At 41.6% G+C, this 27,283-nt stretch overlaps 1 protein-coding gene across 1 annotated transcript in view; it reads right to left on the bottom strand.

Moving 5' to 3' along the window:
- The window catches only part of CRIM1 (cysteine rich transmembrane BMP regulator 1), a 309,698-nt gene that overhangs the window by 187,355 nt on the left and 95,060 nt on the right, over nucleotides 1–27,283 (bottom strand). Inside the window, exon 3 of the mRNA XM_077811884.1 lies at nucleotides 4,557–4,799. Within this exon, the coding sequence (XP_077668010.1) occupies nucleotides 4,557–4,799 (243 nt within the window). The remainder of the gene's footprint in view (nucleotides 1–4,556; nucleotides 4,800–27,283) is intronic.

The raw sequence follows: 27,283 nt of genomic DNA, 5'->3' as shown, positions 1-27,283 counted from the left end.
AAGAAATAAAGTATCTGCCCTATACTGAATATATATTTTGCCCACGTATCACAACAATGGTTTGGTCATTTCCCTTTTCGTAAGTCTTGTATTGATGTATTTGGTCTCACCTAGCAGTTTCCTCTGTGATTGCCTACCCTGTCAAATAGTGACAGGGTCATAGAATTTAAGGCTCGAGAGACCACTAGATTATCTGGTCTGACCTCCTTTATAGCAGAGACCACCACCACCACCCACACACTAACCCAACAACTGATATGAGACCAAAGTATTACAACACACAAAAGACTAGACTATTATGAGCAACAGCAGAGAATAGAAGGGCCCGAGGCACACCAATGCCTGAGGACCCTGCACAAGCAGGGAAATGATTAAGTGAGATATACCCAGATAATCCTAGTTTTAGCCAATGATTTTAATTTATTGTATAATGCTATGTTCTATATAACCATTGTATGCTAAATAGAGTTAAATTGTAGGATTATAGAAGTATAAGGACTTGTTTACACTACAAAATTAGGTCAACTTAATTTAGGTCAACCTACAGCCACTGCAGTAATTCAATTGGCTGTTGGTGTCTACACTACCCTCCTTCTGCCTGTGAAATGCATCCTCACCAGAAGCACTTAAACCAACTGAAGTGGGGCATTGTGGGGCACTGACAGCCAAATGTGGGGCACTGATAGCTACGCGGGGCTCACAGCTGAAGCCCCCAATCCACCCTGGGTTGACAGCCCCAGCTGTGAGCCCCACACAAGCTCAATTTCACAGCACAGAGCCTAGCAAGAGTGAAACTGACATTCTTGCCAATTTCATTCTGCCATTGTCTCTGCTCAGAGCAGTCCCACTCTGACAGCTCTGGGAGGAGCTGGGAGCCCAGGCTCTCAGGGCCCGGCAACTGGGCTCAGAAAAGGGAGCCTTGACAGCAGTGGGGCTCCCAGCAAGGAAAGGAGAGCCAGGGCAGCAGACTGCTGAGAGCAAGTAGCCAGGAACCAGGCAACCAGGCTCTAGTTGGAGCCCTACACTTGCCTTGGGGTGACAGCCCCAGTGAACCAAGTGCAGATTTGACAGTAGGAAACCTACTAGCCTTTCTTGTCAATTTCACAGCTCCACACTGGAGCTGTGAAATTGACAAGAATTTTAATCAACAGCCAAAGTAAGTAACGCAATGTCTACATGGACACTGTGTTGTCCTAAATATACCGAGATAAGCCCTCCATCTCTTGTGGAAATGGCGTTATGCCGGTGTAGTAGGGCACTTACATCAGCGGGAGCAAGACTCTAGTATAGACACTGACATAGTTAGGTCAACATAAGTTAGATCAACCTAACTCTGTAGTGAGAACCAAGCCTGAGACTGATCAGTAGTTAGAAGGGATGATTATGTATTAGGTATCTAAGTAAGGAGGGCTGAAGTGCAAGACCTCCAGGCAAAGGCCTATAAGATTTTAGCTTAGCTATTTTAGGCCTTAGAGATAAGAAATATTGACATAAGTAAGTGACCAAAGAATAACCTATACCATAAGATTATGGGAAAAGATGTACCAAGAGGTGAAATCGTGAAAAATTAGAAAGATTAATTTAAGATGGCAAAAATGCTGTAGAGTCACATTTCTCTCCAACACTTGCCTTAACCACAGGGTACAGGTTTTGCATCAATGCTAATGAGAATAAAAGGAACTATACACAACCTATAGAAAACAGGGTACCTCAAGTTTTGGGGACACCAGACCAATAAGGAAAAAGAGGGCTGACACTTTCCTATACATCTGCAGAGCACAGGTATAGTCAAAAAAAATCACATTATAAAAAGGGGGTGCCCAGATTGGGAAAACTCAGCTCCCTATGGGAAACTCCAGCAGGAACTATCCCTCTGCTGATGACCAATCCATGAAAGACCCATCAGACCCTAAAAGTAACTAGGAGGATGTGAGTATGACTGTAGCTAGAATTTGTGGATGGATATATGTAGGATTTATATATGCTGTGATACTCATAACTGTGCTGGTAACTTTAATAAAACTGATGAGATATTAGCACTTGTTCTTGTAATTGTATATGCTACTTTCCTTGGCCTCCATGTGCTCCTATGTGCTCTAGATTTGAAACAACAGGCAGAGGTAACTCTGTTGAATTTGATACAGTAGACACCAGAGCTGAAACCACAGCTATTGTAATACAAGATCACTAAACTTACTTTAAAAAAAAAATAAAAGGCTACATAGCAAATGACGCACACTCACCTGCTGCACAAGAAGGCGAAAACCCACAGAGCTCACTGCAAATCTAATCTGGGGGGAAATTTCTTCCCGACCACTCATAAGACAATTAATTAGACCCTGAGCATGCGAGCAAGAACTGGCCAGCCACACACCCAAGAAAGAAAATGCACAGTGCCACCTCAGAGCCCTGGCCCACCCTTCCAATGTCCCATCTGTAGCCATGGCCATCTCCTGATTATTCAGAGGAAGGACATTAAAAACAAACCCACTCAGAATACGAGGCGGGGAGGGAGGGAATCCCCTCCTGACCTGTCGGTGGCTGGCTGAAACCCTAAAGCACGAGCTTTAGGATCACAGGACATAGACCAGAAGTGAGCCCCAGGGCTGTTGAGCCTATTCCAAGTACTGATGATGCAGGGTGCTGAGTTTCACCTTTGATTTCAATGGGAGTAGCACCTCACAAGTGAGAGTTATTTGTGTGTTCACACGAAGTGGGAAATGGACAAAGGTTGAACATGTTGCCCAGCTCTCTGAGTGTTCCTTTGACTCATATGTAATGATTGTGTACTTCTTTTCAGTTTGCTAGATCCTCATTTTATAGCCTCTGAAAATCTTCACACTTAGGAAGTGTCTTTCTTACCCCTTGCTATATACAGAATCATGGACTCGTAGGACTGGAAGGGACCTCGAGAGGGTACCTAGTCCAGATCCTTACTCTCAAGGCAGAACTAAGTATAAGAACATCCCTGACACATGTTTGTCTAAACTCTCTTAAAAAATCTCCAATGATAGAGATTCCACAACCTCCCTAGGAAATTTATTCCAGTGCTTAACCACCCTGACAGTTAGGAATTTTTTGCTAATGTCCAACCTAAATCACCCTTGCTGCAATTTAAGTCCATTGCTTCTTGTCCTATCCTCAGAGGTTAAAGAGAACAATTTTTCTCCCTCCTCCTTGTAACAACCTTTTATGTATTTGAAAACTTATATCTTCTTTCAGTGTTCTCCTCTCCAGACTAAACAAACCCATTTCCCTTCCCTCCCCCCATCTTCTCTTATAGGTCATGTTTTCTAGACCTTTAAATCTTTTTTGTTGTTTTTCTCTGCACTTTCTTCAGTTTGTCCACATCTTTCTTGAAATGTGGCACCCAGAACGGGAGACAATACTCCAGTTGAGGCCTAATCAACGTGGAGTAGAGCAGAAGAATTATTTCTTGTGTCTTGCTTACAACACTCCTGCTAATACGTCCCAGATTGATGTTTGCTTTTTTTTGCAAGTGTTACACTGTTGACTCATATTTAGTTTGTAATCAATGACCCCCAGATCCTTTTCTGCAGTACCCCTTCCTAAGCAGTCATTTCCCATTTTGTGTGTGCAATTGATTGTTCCTTCCTTCCTAAGTGGAGTACTTCGCATTTGTCCTTATTGAATTTCATCCTATTTACTTCAGACCATTTCTCCAGTTTGTCCAGATCGTTTTGAATTTTAATCTTATGTTCCAAAACTCTCGCAACCCCTCCCAGCTTGGTATTGTCCGCAAACTTTATAAGTGTACTCCCTATACCATTATCTAAATCATTGTCGAGGATATTTACCAGAATTGGACTCAGAACTGATTCCTGTGGGACTCCACTCAATTTGCCCTTCCAGCATGAATGTGAACCACTGATAACTACTCTGTGGGAATGGTTTTCCAAGTTATGCACCCACCTTATAGTAGCTCCATCTAGGTTGTATTTCCCTCGTTTGTTTATGAGAAGGTCATGTGAGACAGTATCAAAAGCCTTACTAAAGTCAAGATTATCACATCTACCGCTTCCCCACATCCACAAGGCTTTTTACCCTGTCAAAGACAGCTATTAGGTTTGGTTCTTGACAAATCCATGCTGACTGTTACTTGTCACCTTATTCTCTTCTAGCTGTCTGCAAATTGATGGCTTAATTAAATAGTAAGTGCAGTCCTCCCAGTAAGAAAGGAACTTCTTGGAAGTTGCACATGTTCCGCTTACCCTGAATATCAGATAAGTTGTTTTTGCAAAAATATCTATGGTCATATACACCACCCTCTCTTATAGCCCCCTGCCCCCATTTAAGTTTATCTCAGCCAAGAAAAATATTTGTTTAAATAAGTTTTTGGGGGTTTTAAATGAATGTTGTTCCAGTGATGTGCAGTACACAGCTATTGATGATAATAATACCTGTAATAGGATATTCAGAAGATTTTACATTGCTTACAGTGTAGTCTGTACTGGAAATTATTTTATTATACATTGTGCTTCTTAGAGACAGGTGACGGGGAAAATTTCAACATAAAAAATGGCACCCATTTTTACCTGGTTTACATTCGTAGAGATCACAGCACTCCCCTGGCTTCCCTGATGCTTTAGAAACCAATATATTCAAGTAGCCTGGCTGGCAAACTTTCCTCAAGCAACCTGCAGGGTTGCACACACAGCGGCTTGGAAGTGGACAGCATTCCCCTGGAGGAGCATAACCTTCAATCAAAATGGAATCTTCTGGACAGCGAGGAGAAAACTGGACCTCACAGCGGGCCTTGGAGCAGTCAGGTTTCTCTTCTGAAAAGGAGAGAGAAATCAGCATACTGCGTATATCAGTAAAACACTGTCCGGATGTTTAAGCTCCACAACACACCTTTGACAAGCCTGGAGGCTATTACCCTTGCAGGTGATGTGCCACAAGAAAAATAAGGATTGGCTAACATCAACCAAGCTTAACAGCAGCACTGGGATCTACCAAAGTAGTAATATAGATAGAGAGAAGATGATAAATGTATGTTCAATATATTTTACTAAAACTTTATTTGCCTTTTTTAAAATTCTTTAGTACTGCAGAATGTAGTGAAGCTAAATGTTTATTTGGCTCTGCTTTAAAAAAAAAATACAACCCCCCTCTCTCTCTAACTATAGATGAACCTGGTAAAAATGCCTGGCTTTAATGTTGTTTAAGTCTTTCCATACTAAAATCTGGTATTCAGTAGCTTATAACTGTAAATTTCAGCTGTTTGAACTGAAATTTCCCATGCTGGTGTCTGTCTCAGGTTAATTTTTAAGTTTCAGCAAAAACAGTTCAGCTATTTCCAAGAATGAGATAGGGAAACTTTTAAAAAATTTGTACAAACTGTTTCATTAAGAAGCTCTGAAGCCTACATGCTTTGGAGCAGAGACCTGAAGCCTGGCTGGGGGAAGAGGGGTCATTCTGGTATCAGGGATGTGCCTTTTGCTGTCCCCATGAAAATCCACTCACATTTAGCCAAGTTATAAGCCTCCAAAAAACAGCAATTCATAAATGTTCAGAAGAGACTTGTAGAGTTTGGCAGCTATGTTCCCTGAAGATTCCTTCTGCATTAGGACTGCTTCCACCCAGGGCTGCAGTATATGAGAAGGACTCGTCCTGCATCCACTCTTCCACACAGCTAGGGCCATGGAGACCCTCCTGCACCTGCAGCAGTACCCCTGCTAGTGCCCAGGAAGAGGAAGCGGCCTCACTGGAATGCAGAGAGGTGAGGGGCAGAAGGCACAGACAATCTTGGAAGGTGAGGTAGGGAAAAATGTGAGGTTGAGGGGGTAACAAAAAGTGAGGCAGATACAAGCTGGAGGAAATGGGCTGGAAAGGAGACAAATACAAGCTTGGTAGGGGAAAGTGAATGGCTGAAAAAGGTTATGAGGGTAGAGGAGTAAGACAAAGATAGACTGTGAGCGCTCCTAGGGGCAAGCTGGGTGGATACAGACGGGTCTTTAACCAGTAGCGCACACTCCTTTCCCAAAACCTGGGAAGCAAAGATTCCAGAGTCTCAACATTTTTCTGCTGTCTAGAAAATAATGAAACCCACTGACAAAGCCTGCATCTCACCCACCTGTAATGACTGGTCTACAAAGAGACTAACAGCCTGCTACTTAGATCAGTTATTCCATTAACTCTAGCGGAAGAAGTCTATATTGTGAATCCAACTTTGCTGATGATTCAGTATCATTCCAGATACTGGTATTTCAGTGGGTTTTTTAAATTGAAACTAGCCAATTATATATTTAACAGTACATCGAAAGAAAGTTATGGTTACATGGGATAGTAGTATTTCCTGACTTTTGAGATTTCAGCCTCTCTTCCTGCTCCCCCATATGGCATCTAGGAGGCCCTGTCCTTAGGGAAGGTCTGAACCTCCTTTTCCTGCTCCCACATTGGATCCAGGGGGATCCTTGCCCTACTCAAAGGTCTGGGCCATTCTCTCAGTCCCCCTCACATGAGCTGGATTCTGTGGGACCCTACCCCCTCAGGATGTCTAAGCCCTTCTTCCCCCCCAACCCCAATGTAGAATCTGGGGGGTCCTTGCCTTCTGGGTGGATCTGAACCCCTCTCTCTATATTCTGTTCATGTGACAGGATCCAGGGAGAGGCTGTCCCTGTGGGATATCTGAGCCTCTTCCCTACACCCAACATAAGCCAGAATATGGCCCTGTAACTCTGAGGGGGACTGTCCAGGGGGGTTCCCAAGATACAGCCCCCTGGGGGAAAAAACCAAACAGTTTTTCTTAAAGTTTACAGATTCATCTGTTTTGTGCAAATCTGGCTCCTAACATGCTAAATGGTTAATGGGACTGGTCACTGAGGAGGAGGGTACATGTTGGAGGATGGTGGAGGAGGTGGGTGATTTGCAGGCTGGGTCTTCTTCAGATGCTCAAAGTTACTGAAACCATCGTGAAATAAAACTGTCAAGATTTGGGGGCCTAGATTATGCTGAGATTTCCCTTAGTGGCCCTGGGAGCAACTTCAAACATTTCAAAGCATGACCATTATCCCTATGCCACTGTAACAAAGTATACCAGGTGCGAGGAAGCACTTGGAAATCTCAGAACAACCTAATGGCCTAAGTGGAAAGAACAGTAGACTAGGACTCAGAAAATCTGGGCTCTATTCCCAGCTCTGCTACTGATCTTCCAGGTGACACTAGCCAAGTCACTTCACCTATCTGTGCCTCATTTTCCCTATCAGTATAATGGGGATGATGTTTTCCTCCTTAGTAAAATGCTCTGAGATCTACTGCTGAAGAGTGCTATGTAAGAGCTCGGTATTATTATAATTATCTGCCCATATAATCTCAACTGCAAATCTTCGAGATAAATACAACTGCCTAAATAAGCACTTACTTCTACTAACACCATTTCTCTTTGCAATTAAAAAAAATTGATTCATGCAGAGTTAAGGTTGTTGCCCACTGATATCTCATGCCCTTTCAGAATGTTAAATTCTGCAAAACTCAAACTTCCGAAAACAAGGAAATACAGAGTTAAGGTGTACACCCACTGAATCGTTATCTTTGAATGATGCCTCAATATGCTCATAATGAACTTCCTCACACACTGCCTGTGCACTGTACCCTACAGGAGCTACCTTACTTAACCTAATCCACAGAAAGAAGACCACATCTGCAACCCTTTCATCTGTATGCACCCGATGCCATCTATACTTTCACTTTCCCTTCATTACACCCACAGACCATACTCAGTTCCATAATCTCCATGGCAAGATGTCTTCTGTGCCCTGCTACTGATGCAACTCCCACAAACCAGCACAGAAATGAATCATACTGGAACTCTCAAGATACACATACACCCTCCTCCCCCTCTCAGATTACCTCATATCACAATCACAGCTCTGCCAAATTGCTCCAACTAATCCCTCTGTAGTGGGGTGGCTTCCCCACTCCTGCAGAACAGGGGATAAAAGCAGCCCTGGGAGGGCTGCAGCTGGGAAAAGCTAGGCTGAGTGGGGAAGCAGTCACAGCTGGGGCCATGCCCAATTAGGCCACAGCTGGCACTATAAAAGGGTTGTGAGCCAGAAGCTCAAGGGAGTCTCACTCTAGCCCTAGAGTGGGAAGGGCTAGCTGCTGCAGGGCAGGGCAGGGCAGGGCAGGGCAAGCCAAGCCAAGCCAAGCCAAGCCAAGCCAAGCCAAGCCAAGCCAATCCCCAGGCTGCAGGCCTTGAGGAAGGCCTATGAAAAGGTCCTGGGGCTGTAGAGGGGCAGCCTGAGACTAGGCAAAGGCAGCAGGTCCTAACCCCTAGCCAATGATGAGTGGCCATGAGAGACTGCAGTCTGCCCCAGTGAGCGGGGGCAAGATGATGACTGGCAGTAACCACTGAGGCAAGGTGGGTTTAGAGGGTTGGGGGTTCCCCTGGGAAGGGAGACCCAGAGTGTGGGGGTACTGCTGGGGCAGAACCCCAAAGTTAAAGGGCACCGGGGTCCAGGAGGGACACAGGGCCTGAGGCAGGCGAGACATGGGCCAGCAGGGGGCACTCCAAGGCTGAAAAGAGCTAATTCCCAGATGACCAGCAGGAGGCTCCACTCTGGTGAGTCCTCGCTTCGCTACACCGCCATCATTCAATACAGCTACATACAATACAGTGAACACAGCTGGTATGTATGCAGATAATCCCCAGAGACTATTACCAGCTTCAGGAGGTAAGACTGGATAGGAATGTATTGTAACTCTTCATTTCCTGGTTTTCAGAAGTTTGAGATACTATGAGGTAACATTAACTAACTCTGTTAGTGTTTTGTCTGTGAATAGTGAAAGATAAACAAGCTTGTAGTACAGCCTAAATCATGTAAATGAACAGTTTGATATAGGTGCTGGAAATAGGGATGCAAGGGGGACAGCTGAACCCCCTGGCCTGAAGTGTTTTCCATCATATACAGGGTTTACAGTTTGGTTCAAAGCTCTCAGCACCTCCACTATCCAAACTATCCCTGCACCCCTGCAGTTCAATGTACATATTCTTTCCCAAGGTTCTACAAAAGTCACTTCCATTCTGCTCTCTCTGTCCTCACCTTTTTATCTTTATTCTTTTCCTTTTTAACAAACACCCTGGCTACAGGCTGCCCTTGAAGCTTTAGAAAATTCTCTTCCATTTGTGGATTCAGAGAACACTAGTATTTCTCTGAAAAACTACAGTTAATTCAATAAGCTTGAAACATTTTATAAACTACTTTACCTTTCCTTTATCAGCAACAATGCAATGCAAGTAGAAATAATTGTATCAGCGAACCTGAAGACTCAACTGGGTTTTACCAGATGCCAAAGAAGATGAAAAAAGATGACTGGAGAATAGAGGAAACCTGACGGATAACCAGATATACAGTTTAACTGGTACTACTAGCTGGATTTCCTTTCCATTGTTTCTTGTTTGTCATTTTGCCTAAAAATTGATTGAGGTATATAGTTTGAATGGGTATAAATTTTAAAAGATTTGTAACCTTGTTTTCATATTTTAATTTTAGTGACAGTTTGGATTTTAGTGTCCCCATGAAGTGTTGAAACTCAACTAACATTGTTTTGGTTATGTGACATTATCTGATTAAACTATGACCATGAAGATCATTGTTGCTACCAGTTGTATAATTGCAACAAATCTTGTACAAAATGTACCATGTAAGATGTCTATGGAAAGGTTATAATTTGCTGAGATGATTATGCATTTGTATGCATGTATCATTTTTGTATTTGAAGTTATGAGTATTGGCTCTATACCTGGATTTCAAATGTTTGTTCCAGGGGTGATGCCCACAACATATTTAGCCTGCACATTGTGGAGGGACCACTCAAATTAAGTGGCTCATCAAGGACACTTACCTCACAATAGACCATGGGAGACTCCTGTGATAATGGACTTTCCTGCTAGAACTAAATGAAGTCATGCATGGACCTGTGACTTGCCCATGTGACTCCAAACACCATCTTGCTACCTATAATTTTCCACTAGCTGTGCTGAGGGCTTTGTTTGAAACCATGGATTTCCCTCCACAGGGCAGAAGCTATAGAAGGCGCTGGAAATATCTCCATTTTGCCTCTTTCCTGCTCCAGCCTCCGGACTATGGATTTATACTAATGGGAGCATTCTAACCAAGGTACTGAGAACCTTCCAGTGAGTTAGAAGCAAACAGACTTGACTTAAGACAGCAGTTTATTTAATCCCTGCTACAAGCCTGATCCAACAACTTTGCATTTATTGTATTTGATTCCTTTAACCAACTTTAAGTCTCACCTTTTGTTTTTCTAAATAAACTTTTAGATACTAAATGATTGGCAACAGTGTGATTAATGGGTAAGGTCTGAGTTATATATTGACCTGGGTGTGTGATCCTTTGGGGTCAGAAGAACATTTTATTTGATGATATTGGTCTTAAAGAACTACTCCTCTGTAAATCTCTAGTGTTTTAGTGGTGATACAAGGACTGGAATGCCTATGAAAACTGCTTTTTCTGACTTCCTGTTTCAAACAGAACTTTACTTTTGTTGCTGGCTTGGTACATCTTATGTTTAACTGCCAGTTTCGAGGCATCTGCCCTATTTCTCAACAGTTTGTCCTGAATTTGGTATTCTCAGCTTTGACACATGGAGTCACGGTGACAGAGTGTACAAGGATTCAATTTTCAAAATTGCCTACGTGGTTTAGGATTCTAAGTCTCACCAAAAGGCAACATGACTTAGGTTCCAAAGTCATTTAGTTACCTTTAAAATTTTTACTTAGGTCTAGTATCAGTACTTGAAAAATGATAACATACAAAGCTTTTTTAAATTGTCAAAATGAAGCAAAGCAGAGGCAATAATGCACTTTGCCAGACTAGAACAACATTCACATTTTATGAATTTTCTTCTGTAAACAAGAAAAAATGAAATGTCTCATTTGATAGTCTTTTGCTCCCCCCAAAATAAAAGACATAGATAATGTCTGCTGAGAAAACTGCTGTTACTGCACATTCATTACCAAATAATAGTTGGAGGTAATATCTGAAAGTCCTTCAAACTGAACCTGCATGTCTAATCTTATATAACCCCTTATACTAAACACATGGTCATATTGAACATTAGTGAGTGACCAGGACAAATTACAAAAAGGCATATATTGTGAACAGCCTTATTTGTGAGTCAATATACTAGTTTTGGTATTTGATGGAGATCCTGTCCTGTGGAAATACAACTACAATCTAAACACTAACTGTAGATTAACTCAAGCATATACTTTCATTTTGCCACTCTAAGTGGTTCAGTTGCCCACTGACAACCACATAAGTGACTGTTTGTCACCCATCCCCCTCACCATTGTCATGCTTACCCTAGTTCCTTTTATCATTCTGACTACAACTTGTATCACATTAGTGATTTAAATATGACATTGAACATAAGTTTTTATCATACAGAATGTCAATGACTGAAGAGGCTGGGCACAGGTGCTAATAAGAGCCTCATAACATCCTGATGACCGTTCCAACCATGCTAAATTTACGTTTAACTGCAAGATGTCAGCCACTCAGATCAAGATGTGGGACTGGATAGCAAGAGATTGTTCAAGAGTCAAGAAGTAAATCTGTGATCCCCTCACAAGTAATGGGAAAAGGGGAGGAGGAGAACCTTTCAAAAGAAACTCTGTCACAGGAGCCAGTGAAAGCTTGAAGATCACTCGGCCCTCAAAAAAACCCCCAACAAATAGTTTAACTAAGCTGGAGAGCTGTAGGGAATAGAAAGGCTCCTCCAGGAGCCCTGGGTCAACAGAGAACTAGAGCTGAGCAAATAATTGATCTTTCAGTTTGGTGGAGGTACTGAAAATTTTGGGAAAAAACTGGCTCATTTCAAACTATACCTGAAATTCTTTTTCCCCCCTCAGCAAAATGAAAAACTAAAGAGATTATTCTGTACTGAATAAAGTATTTTGAACCATTTTTTTTTTTGGCATTTCATTTTGTTTTCAGGCATTTCTTTTTCAAAAACAAACATAGCTAAACTTCTAAACCAGTGATGGGTAACCTGCAGCCCAGCAGGGTTATCTGATTGTGGGTCATGAGACATTTGGCTGATGTTGACCATCCACAGGCAGAGCCTCCCACAGCTCCCAGTAGACGTGGTTTGCCATTCCTGGCCAATGGGAGCTGTGGGAAGCGACGGGTCGTAGGGATGTGCCGGCTGCCACTTCCATTGGCTGGGAACGGCAAACCGCAGCTATTGGGAGCTGTGAGGGGCCAAAGTCAGCAAAATCTCTTACGGCCCACCATCAGATTACCCTGATGGGCCACAGGTTGCCCACTATTGCTATAGAAGGAGCAGGAGATCATCAATAGCAGAGAACAAAAACTTTGAGATAGAGTGGGCATTCCAGAAGAAGCACGAGAAGGGAAATGGGAAGGATACAGATGCCCATGACATTTGTGAGCAAGTGTACAACAGGGTAGAAGGGCTAGGGCAGATGTCCCCAAAACCAATGAAGAGGAGACAGAAGAAGTTGTGAATGACAGTTACAGAGATTGGAGAAAAGGGAGTAAGTGAGCATAAAATACAGTTAGAAGTAGTGGTGGAGAGGAAGACTCAGGGGAATGGATATAGTGAGAAGCACAGGTAAGTACTTCCTGGACATGATTAATCATCTTCTATTGTATGAAAATTATCCCAAGAGTTAATTATGCTATAGATCAACTGTGCAGAGAATTAGTTGAGATGAATCAGTTATGAAATGAGTCAAATTCACAGAAAAGCAATTATAATGATGAAATACTTGTACCACTAGAATCCTGGGATGTTTATAGTCTGATTTTTTTTTAAAGTATGGCCTTTATGTAACACACAAACACGTAATAAAGCCCCAATGCACTATCACTCACCTCTACTAGCACTTACTTCCCACGCACTAAGAGACATTAATCTATGTTTTATACTGATGTTGGTCCATATATTTTGCAAAATGTATTAAGCAATGCTTTATCATTAACCTTTGTTCATTCTTTTCCCCTATTACAGCCTTATAAGTGGAAGGAATAGAGTATGGTTAAAAATGATTGCATATACATGGGCTCCAAGCACTGGAGTCTGTTGAAAGTCTGTATCTGACACAAGATGAAAATGGTTTATCATAAACAGCCATCATCACACCAATTTTTAGAGTTAGGTCCTGAACTAGGGATGTAAATATAATTTTAAAAAATTGTGTGTTTAAACTATTAAAATTATATTGGTTAACTGTTTACTATTTTATATCCCTAGCTGGTACCCCATCAACATCCCCTCCTGCACACTATCATGGCAACGGGAGGGGTGGGGGAGAGTTATGGTGGTCAGGAGAACCTATCATATGACTGGGAGGTGTCATAGCAACACAAGTCTCCCCCGTCACATGACCCAGTCTCCTTCAGTGCCTTGCAGGACTTTGGCTAGCTCCAGTCATGTGCCCCTTGCTTCCCAGCTCCCTAGTTGCCCCATGGGTCAGGAGGAAGCAAGACCACCCTAATAGCAGACCAGCAGTGGCTGGACTTAGTGACCAACGCCTGGGCCCTGAGCGGCTGCCCTCATGGTAGGAGTCTGTGCAGGGGCTCGGCAGAGTCTCCCATGGGGCTAGGGCAGCGGAGGTGGGGAAATGGGGGGCAGGTGCTCCCCAGACAGGGGATCCTTGTCTATGGGGGAGGGTATGTGCCTGGCCAGGGTCCCTGTGCTGGCTCCTGGTGGGGAGCAAGGCACCCAGCCCTGGGAGCCAGCACTGATAGCCTGAGAGCACATCATCTTTCAACCGCCCCCAGTCCCCACTGTTCCAGGCTCCCGAGCCAGCGCTGTGCAAGGGAATTTCAGCTTGTCCTGCCCTGGGCGCTACCACTGAGTAGGGAGCAGGATACAGATAGGTAAGAGGGAGATTTGTTAATACACATAGTGTGCTCGGATGTGGGGAAAGGGGCAATCTGTTTTAAACATGAACTGCAATATATTAACGGTAAGACTAATACTTATCAGTTAACGATTTAATATTTTACATCCCTATCTTGAACAGTAAGTTAATGGTCACCAAAAGAGATTTCACTCAACAGGGAGAATGGTTTACTGTGCAGGATTCACTTCTGTGGTTGGACTTCATGGACTGGAGGGAGACCTACTACTACATTAATAATATTTTGCATCCAAGGATCTCAACTGATAGACAAAAGTGGTTAATTATTATAGCCACTGTCATAAACATACAGCTAAGGGTAACCTAGAATTCTTCCTTATCTGTAAGGGGTTAAGATGCTGAAATAACCTGGTTGGCACCTGACCAAAAGGACCAATGGGGAAAGAAGATCCTTTCAAATCAGGAGGAAGGGGTGGGAAGGCTTTGTTTGTGCTCTGTCTTCTCGGGGGAAGCAGAGAAGCATCAGGTCAGAAAACTCCTCCTAAAATGAGTCTCAATATTGCAAAAAGAGTAAGTAAATAAGGCAAGGCGCGTTAGATTATTTTTTGGTTTTAGCTTGTGAATTTTCCCATGCTGCTGGGGGAAGACTTGGCCATCCATGTGAAGCTAGCCCAGAGGGTGGGAATTGTCACCCACAGCTGGGCTAAGCAAGCTTTTACACCTATCCCTGTTCCTGAGCCTTCCACCAGGGCCCCATGGGTGTTACCAGAGATGGTGATGGAACCGGATCCCCTGCCAATGACTGCAACAGCCATAATGGATCCAGTCCCAGAGACCCAGCCAAAGCCAGTCCCGGAACTGGCGAAGCAACCAGCACTGAGTCCAGCACTTGCAACCATAGCCATTCTACAGCTGAGAGAACTGAGTGATAGGAAAGTCAGACTGCCCAAGGTGATACAGCAAGTCAGTACCAGGGCAGTAAATCAGCAGTGGTCACGTGCCCTAACTCTAGATCATACTAGAAATGAAGGAATTTTGTTCAGATTATCAGGTCACAGTCATTGACTTTGATGCAGTTTTCCTATATTGATATAGGAGGCCTAGGTGATATGAGCCACCATAATTAAAAATGGACACCTGAAGTTGTACTCTTGAATCCATACCCACCATTTCTGAAAATAAAGCCACTGAAGTGTTAACTAAAATATATAAACTCTCTCTGTTATATGTTAATACAATATTCTGATGCTACTATAATGCATAATAAGATTATAGAATTGTCTTTATTTCTCACTCTGAAGCTTAGAATGTCTGTGGATTCAGAGTGAAACAATGGAAACAGATACAAGAACAGCTGAAAGCTCTTTTTCTTTAGGATATCACCATATTCAATCACCACCAGGATTGGCAGTTTTTATCATCCAGTTTTAAGTTTTCAGCCATACTCTGCTTTTTTACACTTTACAAATTAAATCCATATGACAGCATGGGCTAGCAAGAACCTATTGCACATCAGTGAGAACTGGTGGGTGCTCAGAACTTTTGAAGATCAGGCCATTTAATTAAGTGCCTAAATATGGACTTAAGCCCACCTTTAATCACCGATTTTTAAAAAATATTGGTTAAGAGCCTTATTTTTACCCCCAGCTGATTTGACATTTGCACTGGTATTTACTTTTTCTGATTTACAGGAATCTCACATTCTGTAGAAAAATAATATTTCTAAGAGTTAGTATACAAACCTAACTGTTGACCTTTCCACTGTTCACTCCAAAAAAAGGGCAACAAGGTAGAATATTTTTTGTGTACATCAGCTGCCAAGACAAAATGGGTCTCTTGCGTCTCATTTTTATAAATAACCAGACCAAAGTGATTTATGAAAGTAGTAAATTGTAAACACCTCCTCGGGTAGAATAATTAAAGGTTTGGTAATCAACTTGGCACCTCCAAAGACTTGAAGGGAAGGAAAGTATAATTAACAATGGCAGACTTCATTGCTGAGCAATAACGGTTACTAAATTGTGAAATGGCTCAGTGCTACGTTTTTGCTATGAAGCACAAAACAAATACACTCCCCTTGTTATGTACCCAAATATGTGTGTACATGCTCAATGTATACTGTGTTCTAAGATGGTTTTCTCCATCTGCCAGACCAGAGATAAGCCACTAGAAGCTCAATTACTGGTTTACCATAACCACACATTAGGGTTGCCAATTTTCTAATTGCACAAAACCAAACACCCTTGCCCCTTCTGCAAGGCCCCACCCCTGCTCACTCCATCCCCATCCCTCTGTCTCTTGCTCTTCCCCACCTCACTAATTAATTTTCACTGGGCTGGGGCAGGAGGTGCAGGCTCTGGGGTAAGGCTGGAGATGAGGAGTTTTGGGTGCAGGAGGGAGCTCCGGGCTGGTGGTTGGGGCTGAGGGGTTCAGAGTGTGGGAGGAGGCTCTAGGCTGAGACAGGGGGTAACTGGGGAGCAGCAAGGTGCTCCAGACTGGGGTTGAGGGGTTCGGAACGCAGGCGGGAGTTCCAAGCTGGGGCAGGAGATGGGCTCCAGGAGGGAATTTGGGTGCAGGAGGGGGCTAAGGGCTGAGGCAGGGGACTGGAGTGCAGGAGGGGGTACAGTGTGCAGACTCCGGGAGGGAGTTTGGGTGCAGGAGGGGGCTCAGGGCTGGGGAAGGAGGTTGGTGTGAGGGCACTGGTAGCTGCAGAGCCAGTGCTCAGGACGGGGCAGGGGCACTGTGCAGAAGCCCCATGGTTGTCCCTCCACCTAGGGTCCGAGAGACCTGTTGCCGCTTCTGGGGAGCTGCACGGAGCCAGGTAGGGAGCCTGCCAGCCCTGCACCAACCAGACTTTTAACCAGGCGTTCCAGTTAAAAACCAGACACCTGGCATTATGCGATCACTGGAAATTCAGCCTCTGATGCCAATTTTGACTACATGGTACTCTCTCTAGTAACAGACTCCACTCCGAAGTCCCAGCCTCCAGTGGTGGGTACTGCTCGGGAGCCACCCACAGTGGAACACCCATAGGGACACTACTCGAAGAAGAAAAGGAAGTTACTCACCTTGTGCAGTAATGATAATTCTTTGAGATGTGTACCCCTATGGGTGCGCCACAACCCGCCCATCTCCCCTCTACTTTGGAGTTCTCCATAAGGGCTCTGTGGTAGAGAAGGAACTGCGGGGGGGGGGGGGGGGGAAGAGAAGGTTTCGCCCGCACAGCGCTAAATAGCTTCAAGGCAGACCACGAGGGAGGGAGAGCACATGTGTGGGCTCAATGTACACTGCTACCAAAAATCTCCAATTAGAGGCACAGGGGCACACATACACAGACAGTGGAGTACCCATTGGGATACTACTCGAAGAAGAACCTGTACTTAAAGAGAAATCAGTGGTTATAATGACCACACAAATGAGAAACTATCAGTTGGCTTGCAAGGGATATTTCCCCTCCCCCCACAAGAAGGTTCAGGAGGAGGACATCTATAGACAGAGCATTGTCTAAAAGTTAGAAGAATCAAAATCACCTGTGAAAGCAATAGCCCTAATAACATTTCTTTCTTTAATTTGTAGCTATTGCTCTTCATGACTACATACTATAATGAATAGTTTCTTCTGAGATAAAAATGCATAAAATTATTCCACAGGCAATAATGAGACATTGTCTGGTGAAAATCATTAAAGAATGTAGTGTTGTTATAGCTGTGTTGGTCCCTGGATAGTAGAGAGCTCTAGGTAGCTCAAAAGCTTGTCTCTTTCACCAACAGAAGTTGGTCCAATAAAAGATATTACCTCACCCACCTGGTCTCATTAAATAAGGCAGATACCTGGCAGGCACCAGGTCAGTTTCAGTGACCTCTCTCTCATATAAACCATGTAGCAACTACATCCAATAAACCCAGGGAGATTTCTGCTCGAATGCCTCCACTCTGTTCTTGTGATAGATAGCAATGTTTCAGTAATCACTTCAGACTTTTACTGTTATTCCTCAAGTTAGAATAGGAGCTGTAATTGTAGCATATTCTAGACAATGAAAAAAAATGAAAGTGGTATTTAGTGTAAGACCACTACAATATTCTTTTCACATTAAATTCCACAATACTCAAAACGCTTTCTCCATCATGGCAGACTCGAGAGACATACAAGCTGCCTTTTTTTGTTTGTTTGTTTTTGCCAGTGCTGAAGACTGGATTGTACTTTTTAAAGAAGAAATGTCAGAACCAGTACTAAAACATTACAACTGCACGTGATGCCACTTTCTTAACAATGCCATTGTTCGCTGGCAACGTTTTAGAATTAAGAGGCAGCATTACATGTTTTTTTGAAATTAAAAAAGAAAGAAGATGGAAAGGGAAAGCACAGCATGATCCACAGGTGGAGCAGCAATACATGCCAGCAAGGCCGGCTCTAGGTTTTTTGCTGCCACAAGTTCCAAGAGTGCAACTGTCCACGGGGGAAAAAAAAAAAAAAAAGGATAGCCGGAAGGCCACCCTTGGAATTGTGCTGCCCCAAGCATATGCTTGCTTTGCTGGTGCCTAGAGCTGGTTCTGCATGCCAGGAGCTTCATGTCGGGAAGACCAGCAAAAAAGATTTGAAGAAACTGGTGTTCCACTCTATTCACAAGTCTCACACTTCTAAAAATATGCAAGAATGATACAATAAATAGCTGAGCATTCCTTTACATGCACGAATACAAGTTAGCTGTTGCACATTTCGTCCTACCATATTTTAATTTTCTAATACTAATAGAGAAGCAATTTAAAAAGTCAGTTTCAAGACCGGATTTCCAAGTTTAAGTTAATAAGTAATACTTTACATTTCTGTAGTACTAAAGATCTCAAAGACCTTTACAAATGTTAATTTACCGTCACAACACCCATTCTGAGGTAGGTAAATTTGAGGATTCTTGAATAAATGATGTTGCAGAAATACTTGTATATTGTAAATTAGCTATTTCATAGAATTTTTAATTTGTATTTTTTGGTAAAGTACACAAATTACATTGATGTTTTCCTTGAGGAATTTACTCTAGATGAATTTAAAGTACCCACTGAAAGATTAAAGAACAATAAACATATGAAGATCAAGTCACAGCAGAACTAGTCAAAGAAAGTAGAGAGGGCAACACGAAAACCTTGCTATGGTTCTTAAATTTAGTACAGATGCAGGAATTTAGTACACCCCTGAAGAATGGGAAAGAGGGATTATAATCCAATTCCACAAAAAAGATTTGAGTGATTGTAACAACTGGCACAGGATTATGCTTCTTTTAATCCCAGGAGAAATCTTCTGTATAGCCATCCTAAATAGATCTGAGAACAAGTTGGTTTTCACCCAAACTCATTTTGTGTAGATCAGATCATCATCCTGCATAATATTACAGAGCAAAGCAATAAATGGTGGCTGCCAGTGGTTCTGAATGTTACGGATTTCCAAAAGACATCCACTTGATAGAATAGATAAAGAATTACTGTGTCTGAAAATACAAATTCATGAAGTCCCCAACAAAATTATACAACGTATTAAAAATTTGCATCAGAATGCGAAGTGTGCAGTTAAGAGAAACCAGGAGCTAATGGACCAGTTTAATGCTAATACTGACATCATGCAAGATTGTTACTCGATCCCTCCATCTTGTCTGGAGTTGCTACTGACTTTTATGTGACAGACGGTTAAGTATGGAAATGGGCATTGGATGGACAGATGGTGAAGTTGGAGACAGATTCTGGAGACAACTGTTTTATAAATAATCTGTTGAAAATAAGCAGCAAAGACAATTTGCAATTTCTACCAAGCAAATAGGTCTAATAATTAAATCAAAGATGGGAGTTATGAAAATTAATTTACCTAACAATGCTTTTATCTACTTGGAAGATGAATCCTTGATAGTACTTAAATTTACTTATCTAGGTAGCATCATTTCACAATACTGGCGATGACATATTTGATGTAAAGTCGAGAATAGATAAAGCAAGTGCTGTATTTCAAAAACTTGAAACAGTATGGAAGTTCAACGTTAGCAAAAACACCAAACTTCAGATTTTAGAAACCACCTAAGAGTTCTTCTATCAGAAGCAGAGCTCTGAAAAAACAGTAAGTCCACACAATGCAAATAGAACAGCTTTCAAAGCAGAGGTCTACATAGACTTTTCATAGTAAAATGGACTGATAGAATAAGGAACAAACAGGTCCTAGAATGATCACAACTACCTACAACAGTAATAGTACAGAAGAGGAGACCTATTTGGGGCCTCTTTTAAGAATGCCCGATAATAGGCCACCTAAACAAGCATTTTTTTTTTTATTTTTTTGGGGGGGGGCAACTCCACTGCAAGAGACAGAGAATCTGGCCTGGAGGCACACTCCGTAGCACAATAATGGCTGAAGCAGCATTATTACATCTGAATATAAGAGACCTGAAAAAATCAGCCAATGACAGAGATGATTGGTCGCATTTCACTTCTGCCTTCTATACCTGATGGTACAGAAAGAATGATAAAACAATTATGTAAGCAGATAAATGTGAGCTTTCAAGATAGGTCAGACACCTGGAATGAGTTCTTGCAGGGGTATACTAGAAGAGTATTTTGAGAAATCTGTAGGCAGCTAGAGAGTGGAGAAGACCTGAGCTTGCAGGAAGCTCCCTCAATAACAACAAAATTTCAATTTATCCTTAAAGTCTCATCACTGAAGTCATGATATAAGCATTATTTCCCTTTTATGTGAGAGGAAATTGAAGAACAGAGGGATTAGATCCACAAAGATGCAGCACCCAACATGTCTATCATGGTTTGTCATGAACAAGGGCTGACCTGGTTTAGGCACCTAACAAAAAGAGAGGCCCACAGCTGTGAATTCCAAGTGGACGAAGGCACCTCTCCCCATCCCAGAGTTAGGTGTCTAACAAACCTTGAGGGCAAAACTGAGGCCATACACCTCTCTTTCGCATTTCCAAATGGCTAGCTTAAGCAGCTCCCCACTCATCTTGCTGGCTTTTGTGAATCCCATTCTTAAGTGCAGGTTTCAGAGTAGCAGCTATGTTAGTCTGTATTCGCAAAAAGAAAAGGAGTACTAGTGGCATCTTAGAGACTAACCAATTTGAGCATAAGCTTTCGTGAGCTACAGCTCACTTCATCAGATGCCTAACTCTTCAGTAGGCTGGGCACCTAACCTGGGGCTATAGGTTCCACTAGGCAGGAGGGTGCCTAAATGCTAGGCATTGTAATGCTGAGTTTAAGTCCCTTCTGCAGATCTTGCCAAGAACACATACTGGGCCTGATTTTTCAGAGCCGTTGAGTGTCTATAAACTCTCTTGGAAGTTAATGGGCACTGCAAGTGCTCAACACCTCTGAATGTCTATTGGGATATGTGACTTGCCCCAGGTCAGACAGGAAGTCTTTGGCAGAGACAAGAATAGAAACTAGATCAAGATAAGAAGAATGTGAAACAATCTGGAAGCCACTTGAGTTTACTAGACTATCCATGCCCAATGAATCTTCTCAGTATGACTGGGATATCTTTGGGAGAGAAGAAATATTTATCTGTGGTTCCAGTCAGGAACATACATGCAGACAGAACTAATGTGAATATAAGAACATAAGAATGGCCATACTGGGTCAAGCAAAGGTCCATCTAGCCCAGTATCCTGTCTACCAACAGTGGCCAATGCCAGATGCCCCAGAGGGAGTGAACCTAACAGGTCATGATCAAGTGATCTCTCTCTCTCCTGCCATCCATCTCCACCCTCTGACAAGCAGGGGCTAGAGACACCATTCCTTACCCATCCGGGCTAATAGCCATTAATGGACTTAACCTCCATGAACTTATCCAGTTCTTTTTAAAACCCTGTTATAGTCCTAGCCTTCACAACCTCCTCAGGCAAGGAGTTCTACAGGTTGACTGTGCACTGAGTGAAGAACTTCCTTTTATTTATTTTAAACTTGCTGCCCATTAATTTAATTTGGTGGCCCCTAGTTATTATATTATGGGAACAAGTAAATAACTTTTCCTTATTCACTTTCTCCACACCACTCATGATTTTATATACCACTATCATATCCTCCCTTAGTCTCCTCTTTTCCAAGTTGAAAAGTCCTAGCCTCTTTAATCTTTCTTCATATGGGACCCGTTCCAAACCCCTAATCATTTTAGTTGCCCTTTTCGGAACCTTTTTGAATGCCAGTATATCTTTTTTGAGATGAGGGGACCACATCTGTATGTAGTATTCAAGATGTGGGCGTACCATGGATTTATAGAAGGGCAATAAGATATTCTCTGTCTTATTCTCTGTCCCTTTTTTAATGATTCCTAACATCCCATTTGCTTTTTTGATTGCTGCTGCACACTGCATAGACGTCTTCAGAGAACTGTCCAGGGTAACTCCAAGATCTTTCTCCTGATTAGATGTAGCTAAATTAGCCCCCATCTCATTGTATGTATAGTTGGGGTTATTTTTCCTCCAACGTTTATTACTTTACATTTATCCACATTAAATTTCATTTGCCATTTTGTTGCCCAATCACATAGTTTTGTGAGATCTTTTTGAAGTTCTGCACAGTCTGCTTTGGTCTTAACTATTTTGAGCAGTTTAGTATCACCTGCAAACTTTGCCACCTCACCCTTTACCCCTTTCTCCAGATCATTTATGAGTAAGTTGAATAGGACTGGTCCTCGGACTGACCTTTGGGGAACACCATTAGTTATCCCTCTCCATTCTGAAAATTTACCATTTATTCCGACCCTTTGTTCCCTGTCTTTTAACCAGTTCTCAATCCATGAAAGGATCTTCCCTCATATCCCATGACAACTTAATTTAGTAAGAGACTTTGGTGAGGGACCTTGCCAAAAGCTTTCTGGAAATTTAGGTACACTATGTCCATTGGATCCCCCTTGTCCACATGTTTGTTGACCCCCTCAAAGAACTCTAATAGATTAGTAAGACACTATTTCCCTTTACAGAAACCATGTTGACTTTTGCCCAACAATTTATATTCTTCTATGTGTCTCACAATTTTATTCTTTACGACTGTTTCAACTAATTTGCCCGGTACTAACATTACACTTACCGGTCTGTAATTGCCACAATCACCTCTAGAGCTATTTTTAAATATTGGTGTTACATTAACTATCTTCCAGTCACTGGGTACAGAAGCTCATTTAAAGGACAGGTAACAAACCATAGTTAATAGTTCCACAATTTCACATTTGAGTTTTCAGAACTCTTGGGTGAATGCCATCTCATTCCAGTGACTTGTTAAGTTTCTCAATTAATTCCAAAACCACCTCTCGTGACACTTCAATCTGTGACAATTCCTCAGATTTGTCAGCTACAAAAGACTGCTCGGGTTTGGGAATCTCCTTAACATCCGCAGCCATGAAGACTGAAGCAAAGAATTAATTGAGTTTCTCCTCAATGACTTTATTGTCTTTAAGTGCTCCTTTTGTATCTTGATTGTCCAGGGGCCCCTCTAGTTGTTTAGCAGGCTTCCTGCTTCTGAGGTACTTAACAAAATGTTTTTTATTACCTTTTGAGTTTTTGGCTAGCTGTTCAAACTCCTTTTTGGCTTTTCTTATTACATTTTTTACACTTAATTTGGCAGTGTTTATGTTTCTATTTACCTCACTAGGATTTGACTTCCACTTTTTAAAAGATGCCTTTTTATCTCTCACTGGTTCTTTTACATGGTTAAGACACGGTGGCTCTTTTTTAGTTCTTTTACTGTGTTTTTTAATTTGGGGTATACACTTAAGTTGAGCCTCTATTATGGTGTCTTTGAAAAGTGTCCATGCAGCTTGCAGGGATTTCACTCTAGTCACAGTACACCTTTTAATTTCTGTTTAACTAACCTCCTTATTTTTGCACAGTTCCCCTTTCTGAAATTAAATGCCACAGTGTTGAGCTGTTGAGGTGTTCTTCCCACCACAGGATTAACATGTATGAATAAGTCCCTACTTGAATTGCAGGATGATTGTTAAAAAAATTGCAGCTGAGTTGTGGACAAGCCATGGAAAATTACAGAAAAGTAATAATAAACCTTTTTATTTGCAGTAATAACGTCCATTATTAATTTTCTGCAATTTTTCGCCGTCAGCTGCCTGCGGCTGAGAGTGGAGGCCCGGGACTCTCACTGTCAAAATTTCAGTAGAAGCCTAATATTGAGGAATCTGCAATCTCTGCAGTATTGCAAGTTAAGGAGGGCCTTATTTATGATCAATGTATTTTAGAAAGTTGAACAGAAGTTACTCAGTCTATTTTAATGAAATGAGCAAACTTTAAACAGGACAATTTCAGCCTCATTTTGAAAAAAATTCTACATAGGCATCAAATCCTTGCAAACACACTTGAGTAACTTTACTCATGTAGCCCCAGGGTTCTCTAGGTGGTGAACAGGAGCGACGTGCATAAACAATGACGACTACGCAGGTGTCGCCTTAAAGTGCTGACTTCAGTGATCATTACTATAGAAAAACAAATAATAGTTGATAGTGTGTTTGACTGGCTATCAGTTCCATAGATTTAAAGTTTAAGCTAAACCAGTTATATGTAGAACATTGGACCTATATATTATACATAATGCATATTACTATGTATGTAGCGTATTACTTGCGAGTGGATACTTGGCAGTTAGCCCCCAAAGAAACATGCCACTGTACAGGGACAGCATGTGCACTAACAAATTATGTAAATATCAAGGATAACTGAGGGCCTTGAATTAAAACACATCTTCAAAGAACCACGTACAGAGATAGTTCATCGTTTAAAAAGTCAGCATTTGCTAACAAAGAGCACACATTTACTAAAATAATTTCTTTTTAAAAGTATAAAATAAAGCTATGTTATCTCCAATAGCATGATGGCTTTGCAAACTGGCTTTTTAATGGAAAACACTGCAAATTTATATTAAAGTGTATGAAATTGGAGGAGAGTAGGGGACGTGGCGAAAAAAATCAAGAAAATAAGATAACATTAGTGTAACACTTTTTTTAGAAAAAGCAGTTATTGAGAAGGGGCTAGAGGTTTTTGGGATAAGAAAATAAGCTGGAGGCCAGAACTATTTTAGTTTAATACAGATTCCACACATCAAAGGAAGTTGCAATTTAAAAAAAAAAATCCACGTTTTTTTAATGGTATTTATGGCATTTTCTGGGTGTTTGTTTTCTTAGGTTCCCTACTGGCTCATGTGACACTGCACATTCCATTGTCACTGGTCCCTTGGTTTACCAGTGCTTCTTCAGCCTTGGTTCAGGACTGAACATAGAAAGTCCTAGGTTATGTCTACACTGGAGACATTACAGCAGCAGAGCTGTACCAATGCAGCTATGCTGCAGTAAGTTCTCGCGTGTAGCTGCTCTATGCCAATGGGAAAGAGCTCTCCCATAGACATAATTAAATCACCCCCAATGAGCGGCTGTAACTAGGTTGGCAGGAGAAGTTCTCCCACCGACACAGCGCTGTGCACACTACCACTTATGCCTGCAAAAGTTACGTTTCTCGGGGGGAGGGGGAGTGTTTTTTTCACACCCCTAAGCAACAAAAGTTTTGCTGACATAAGTGGTAGCGTAGACATGGCCCTAGATCTTGGACCCAATGTAGTTTTCATTCCTTATTAAAACACAAAAGCGGTAATGAGAGTGTCTTGACTAGTACTATATCTGCATGGAAATCAGAGTGGTTTATGCAAATTAATTTTTATTTTAGGTACATATTAAAAATGTAGTTTTCGCCTCCACATCAAGCTCTTTTCCTTCATTATGTTTTGCATGCTTTGCATTGTCACGTACAGAAAGTATATGCCAAGTTTAGCTAATGAGAAAAGCAGAACAGCTGAAGCTTGGTTAGTACAGTGCAGCTATCTCAGGATATAAAGCAGCGTATGTGTAAACAGAGGAAAGAGTTGGGAACTGGAGCTTTATATGATTCTGCCTTTTACCTACAAATGAAAAGATCTCTACTGCTTTGGAAACTTTTCTGAAGAATGACTTGTCATCCTGTCAGAACCTCAGATGCGGCCAGAGATGCCTTTACTCGGTTTCCACAGAAACAAGGACAGACTGTTTTCATGAAAGTAAAAGGTTAAAGTGAACTATAGAAGACCCAGGTCCTAATGTTTCCGTGGAGATACTTAAACTATTCTACAGCTGCTCTTTTAAAAACATGGTTTAAGTAATATATGTATTTTTCCCTTCATACCCCAAGAACAATACTGTGAATGAGAACAATTTTAAAGATGCCTAAATTAGAGTCCATACATGTCACAGAAAAAAATGGTTCTTGTTCAAACTAGAGTATGGTTCATTTAGTGTGCTCTTTTATTACATCATTTTGCTTTGTCACACAGATTTTAAGAGTACCAACAAAATTATGACAGTATTCTTTGTAATCATGGCTTTTAAAATGCATGCTATGTTGTTTTAGATTTTCAGTTGGTTTTATATCACTTTTGTGAAATCCAGACTAAAATACAGCTACTTTCCTTTCACTCGACAGTCTCTTACAGCTGTCATTGAAACAGACTCCAAACAATAGGCATACTGTACAGTTATACAGTGGCAGGAAGGAAATATTAAAAGGATTAAGAATAAACAAGAAAAATGATTACCCAGCCGAAGCAGTCAGACAGACAGGGATCCATACAGGAATGCAAAATACTCAAAAGGATTTTCAAGAATCAAAAGGACAGTTTTTAATAGCTTCAAAAACGAGATTATCTTACACACACAGTATGTGCAGTATTGTATACAGTTGAACTGGTTCAGAGAATAAAGGAACTAGAGCCTGAACCTTCACCTAAACCTCAGACTAAACCTGAACTTGATTTACATTCAGATCTGCTTTTTTAAATGATCTTTCACATGGCTCTCCAATACCATGTTGACACTCCTGGGTTTACATCCCATATAAAAAAGAAAATGTCTGGGCTATTTTTGAAGCCCGATTTTCTTGTTGCATGTGTGTTGCAGCCTGCCATTCACAGAACTGACAGAGCAAAGGAAAGAGTCATGCTACGAGTCATACTACTGAAGATCTATCCTGTCAAAATACACGCAGGGCAGCAGAAATCAAAATCCTCCTGGCCTGACATATCTACAGACTTGTCAACATTTTGATTTTGAAGTTAGGAACAACTGCGTGTATCAGCACAGGAAAAAATATGTATCACATCACTGTGGAGAGTCACTTGTCTTCCCAATTAACACAGAATCCAAGTCATAACTAAGGAAGACAATAATGACACTTTGTAAGCACATGTATTAGTTAGTTGGGTCTGTGGCAGTTTTGAAAAAAAATTAAAAAAAAAAGTTAAAAAAGTTTCAGGTATACCCAAAATGATTTTTTAAAAATATTCAAATCAAAAAGTAAATAAAAAAAATTTCAAACCGAATTTTTCATTTTGATTTCAA

The sequence above is a fragment of the Eretmochelys imbricata genome, chromosome 3, assembly GCF_965152235.1.
Source record: "Eretmochelys imbricata isolate rEreImb1 chromosome 3, rEreImb1.hap1, whole genome shotgun sequence".
In the NCBI taxonomy this organism is placed as follows: domain Eukaryota; kingdom Metazoa; phylum Chordata; order Testudines; family Cheloniidae; genus Eretmochelys; species Eretmochelys imbricata.
The sequence above is the reverse complement of the archived record's forward strand: the minus strand, read 5'-3'. Positions and strand labels throughout refer to the sequence as shown.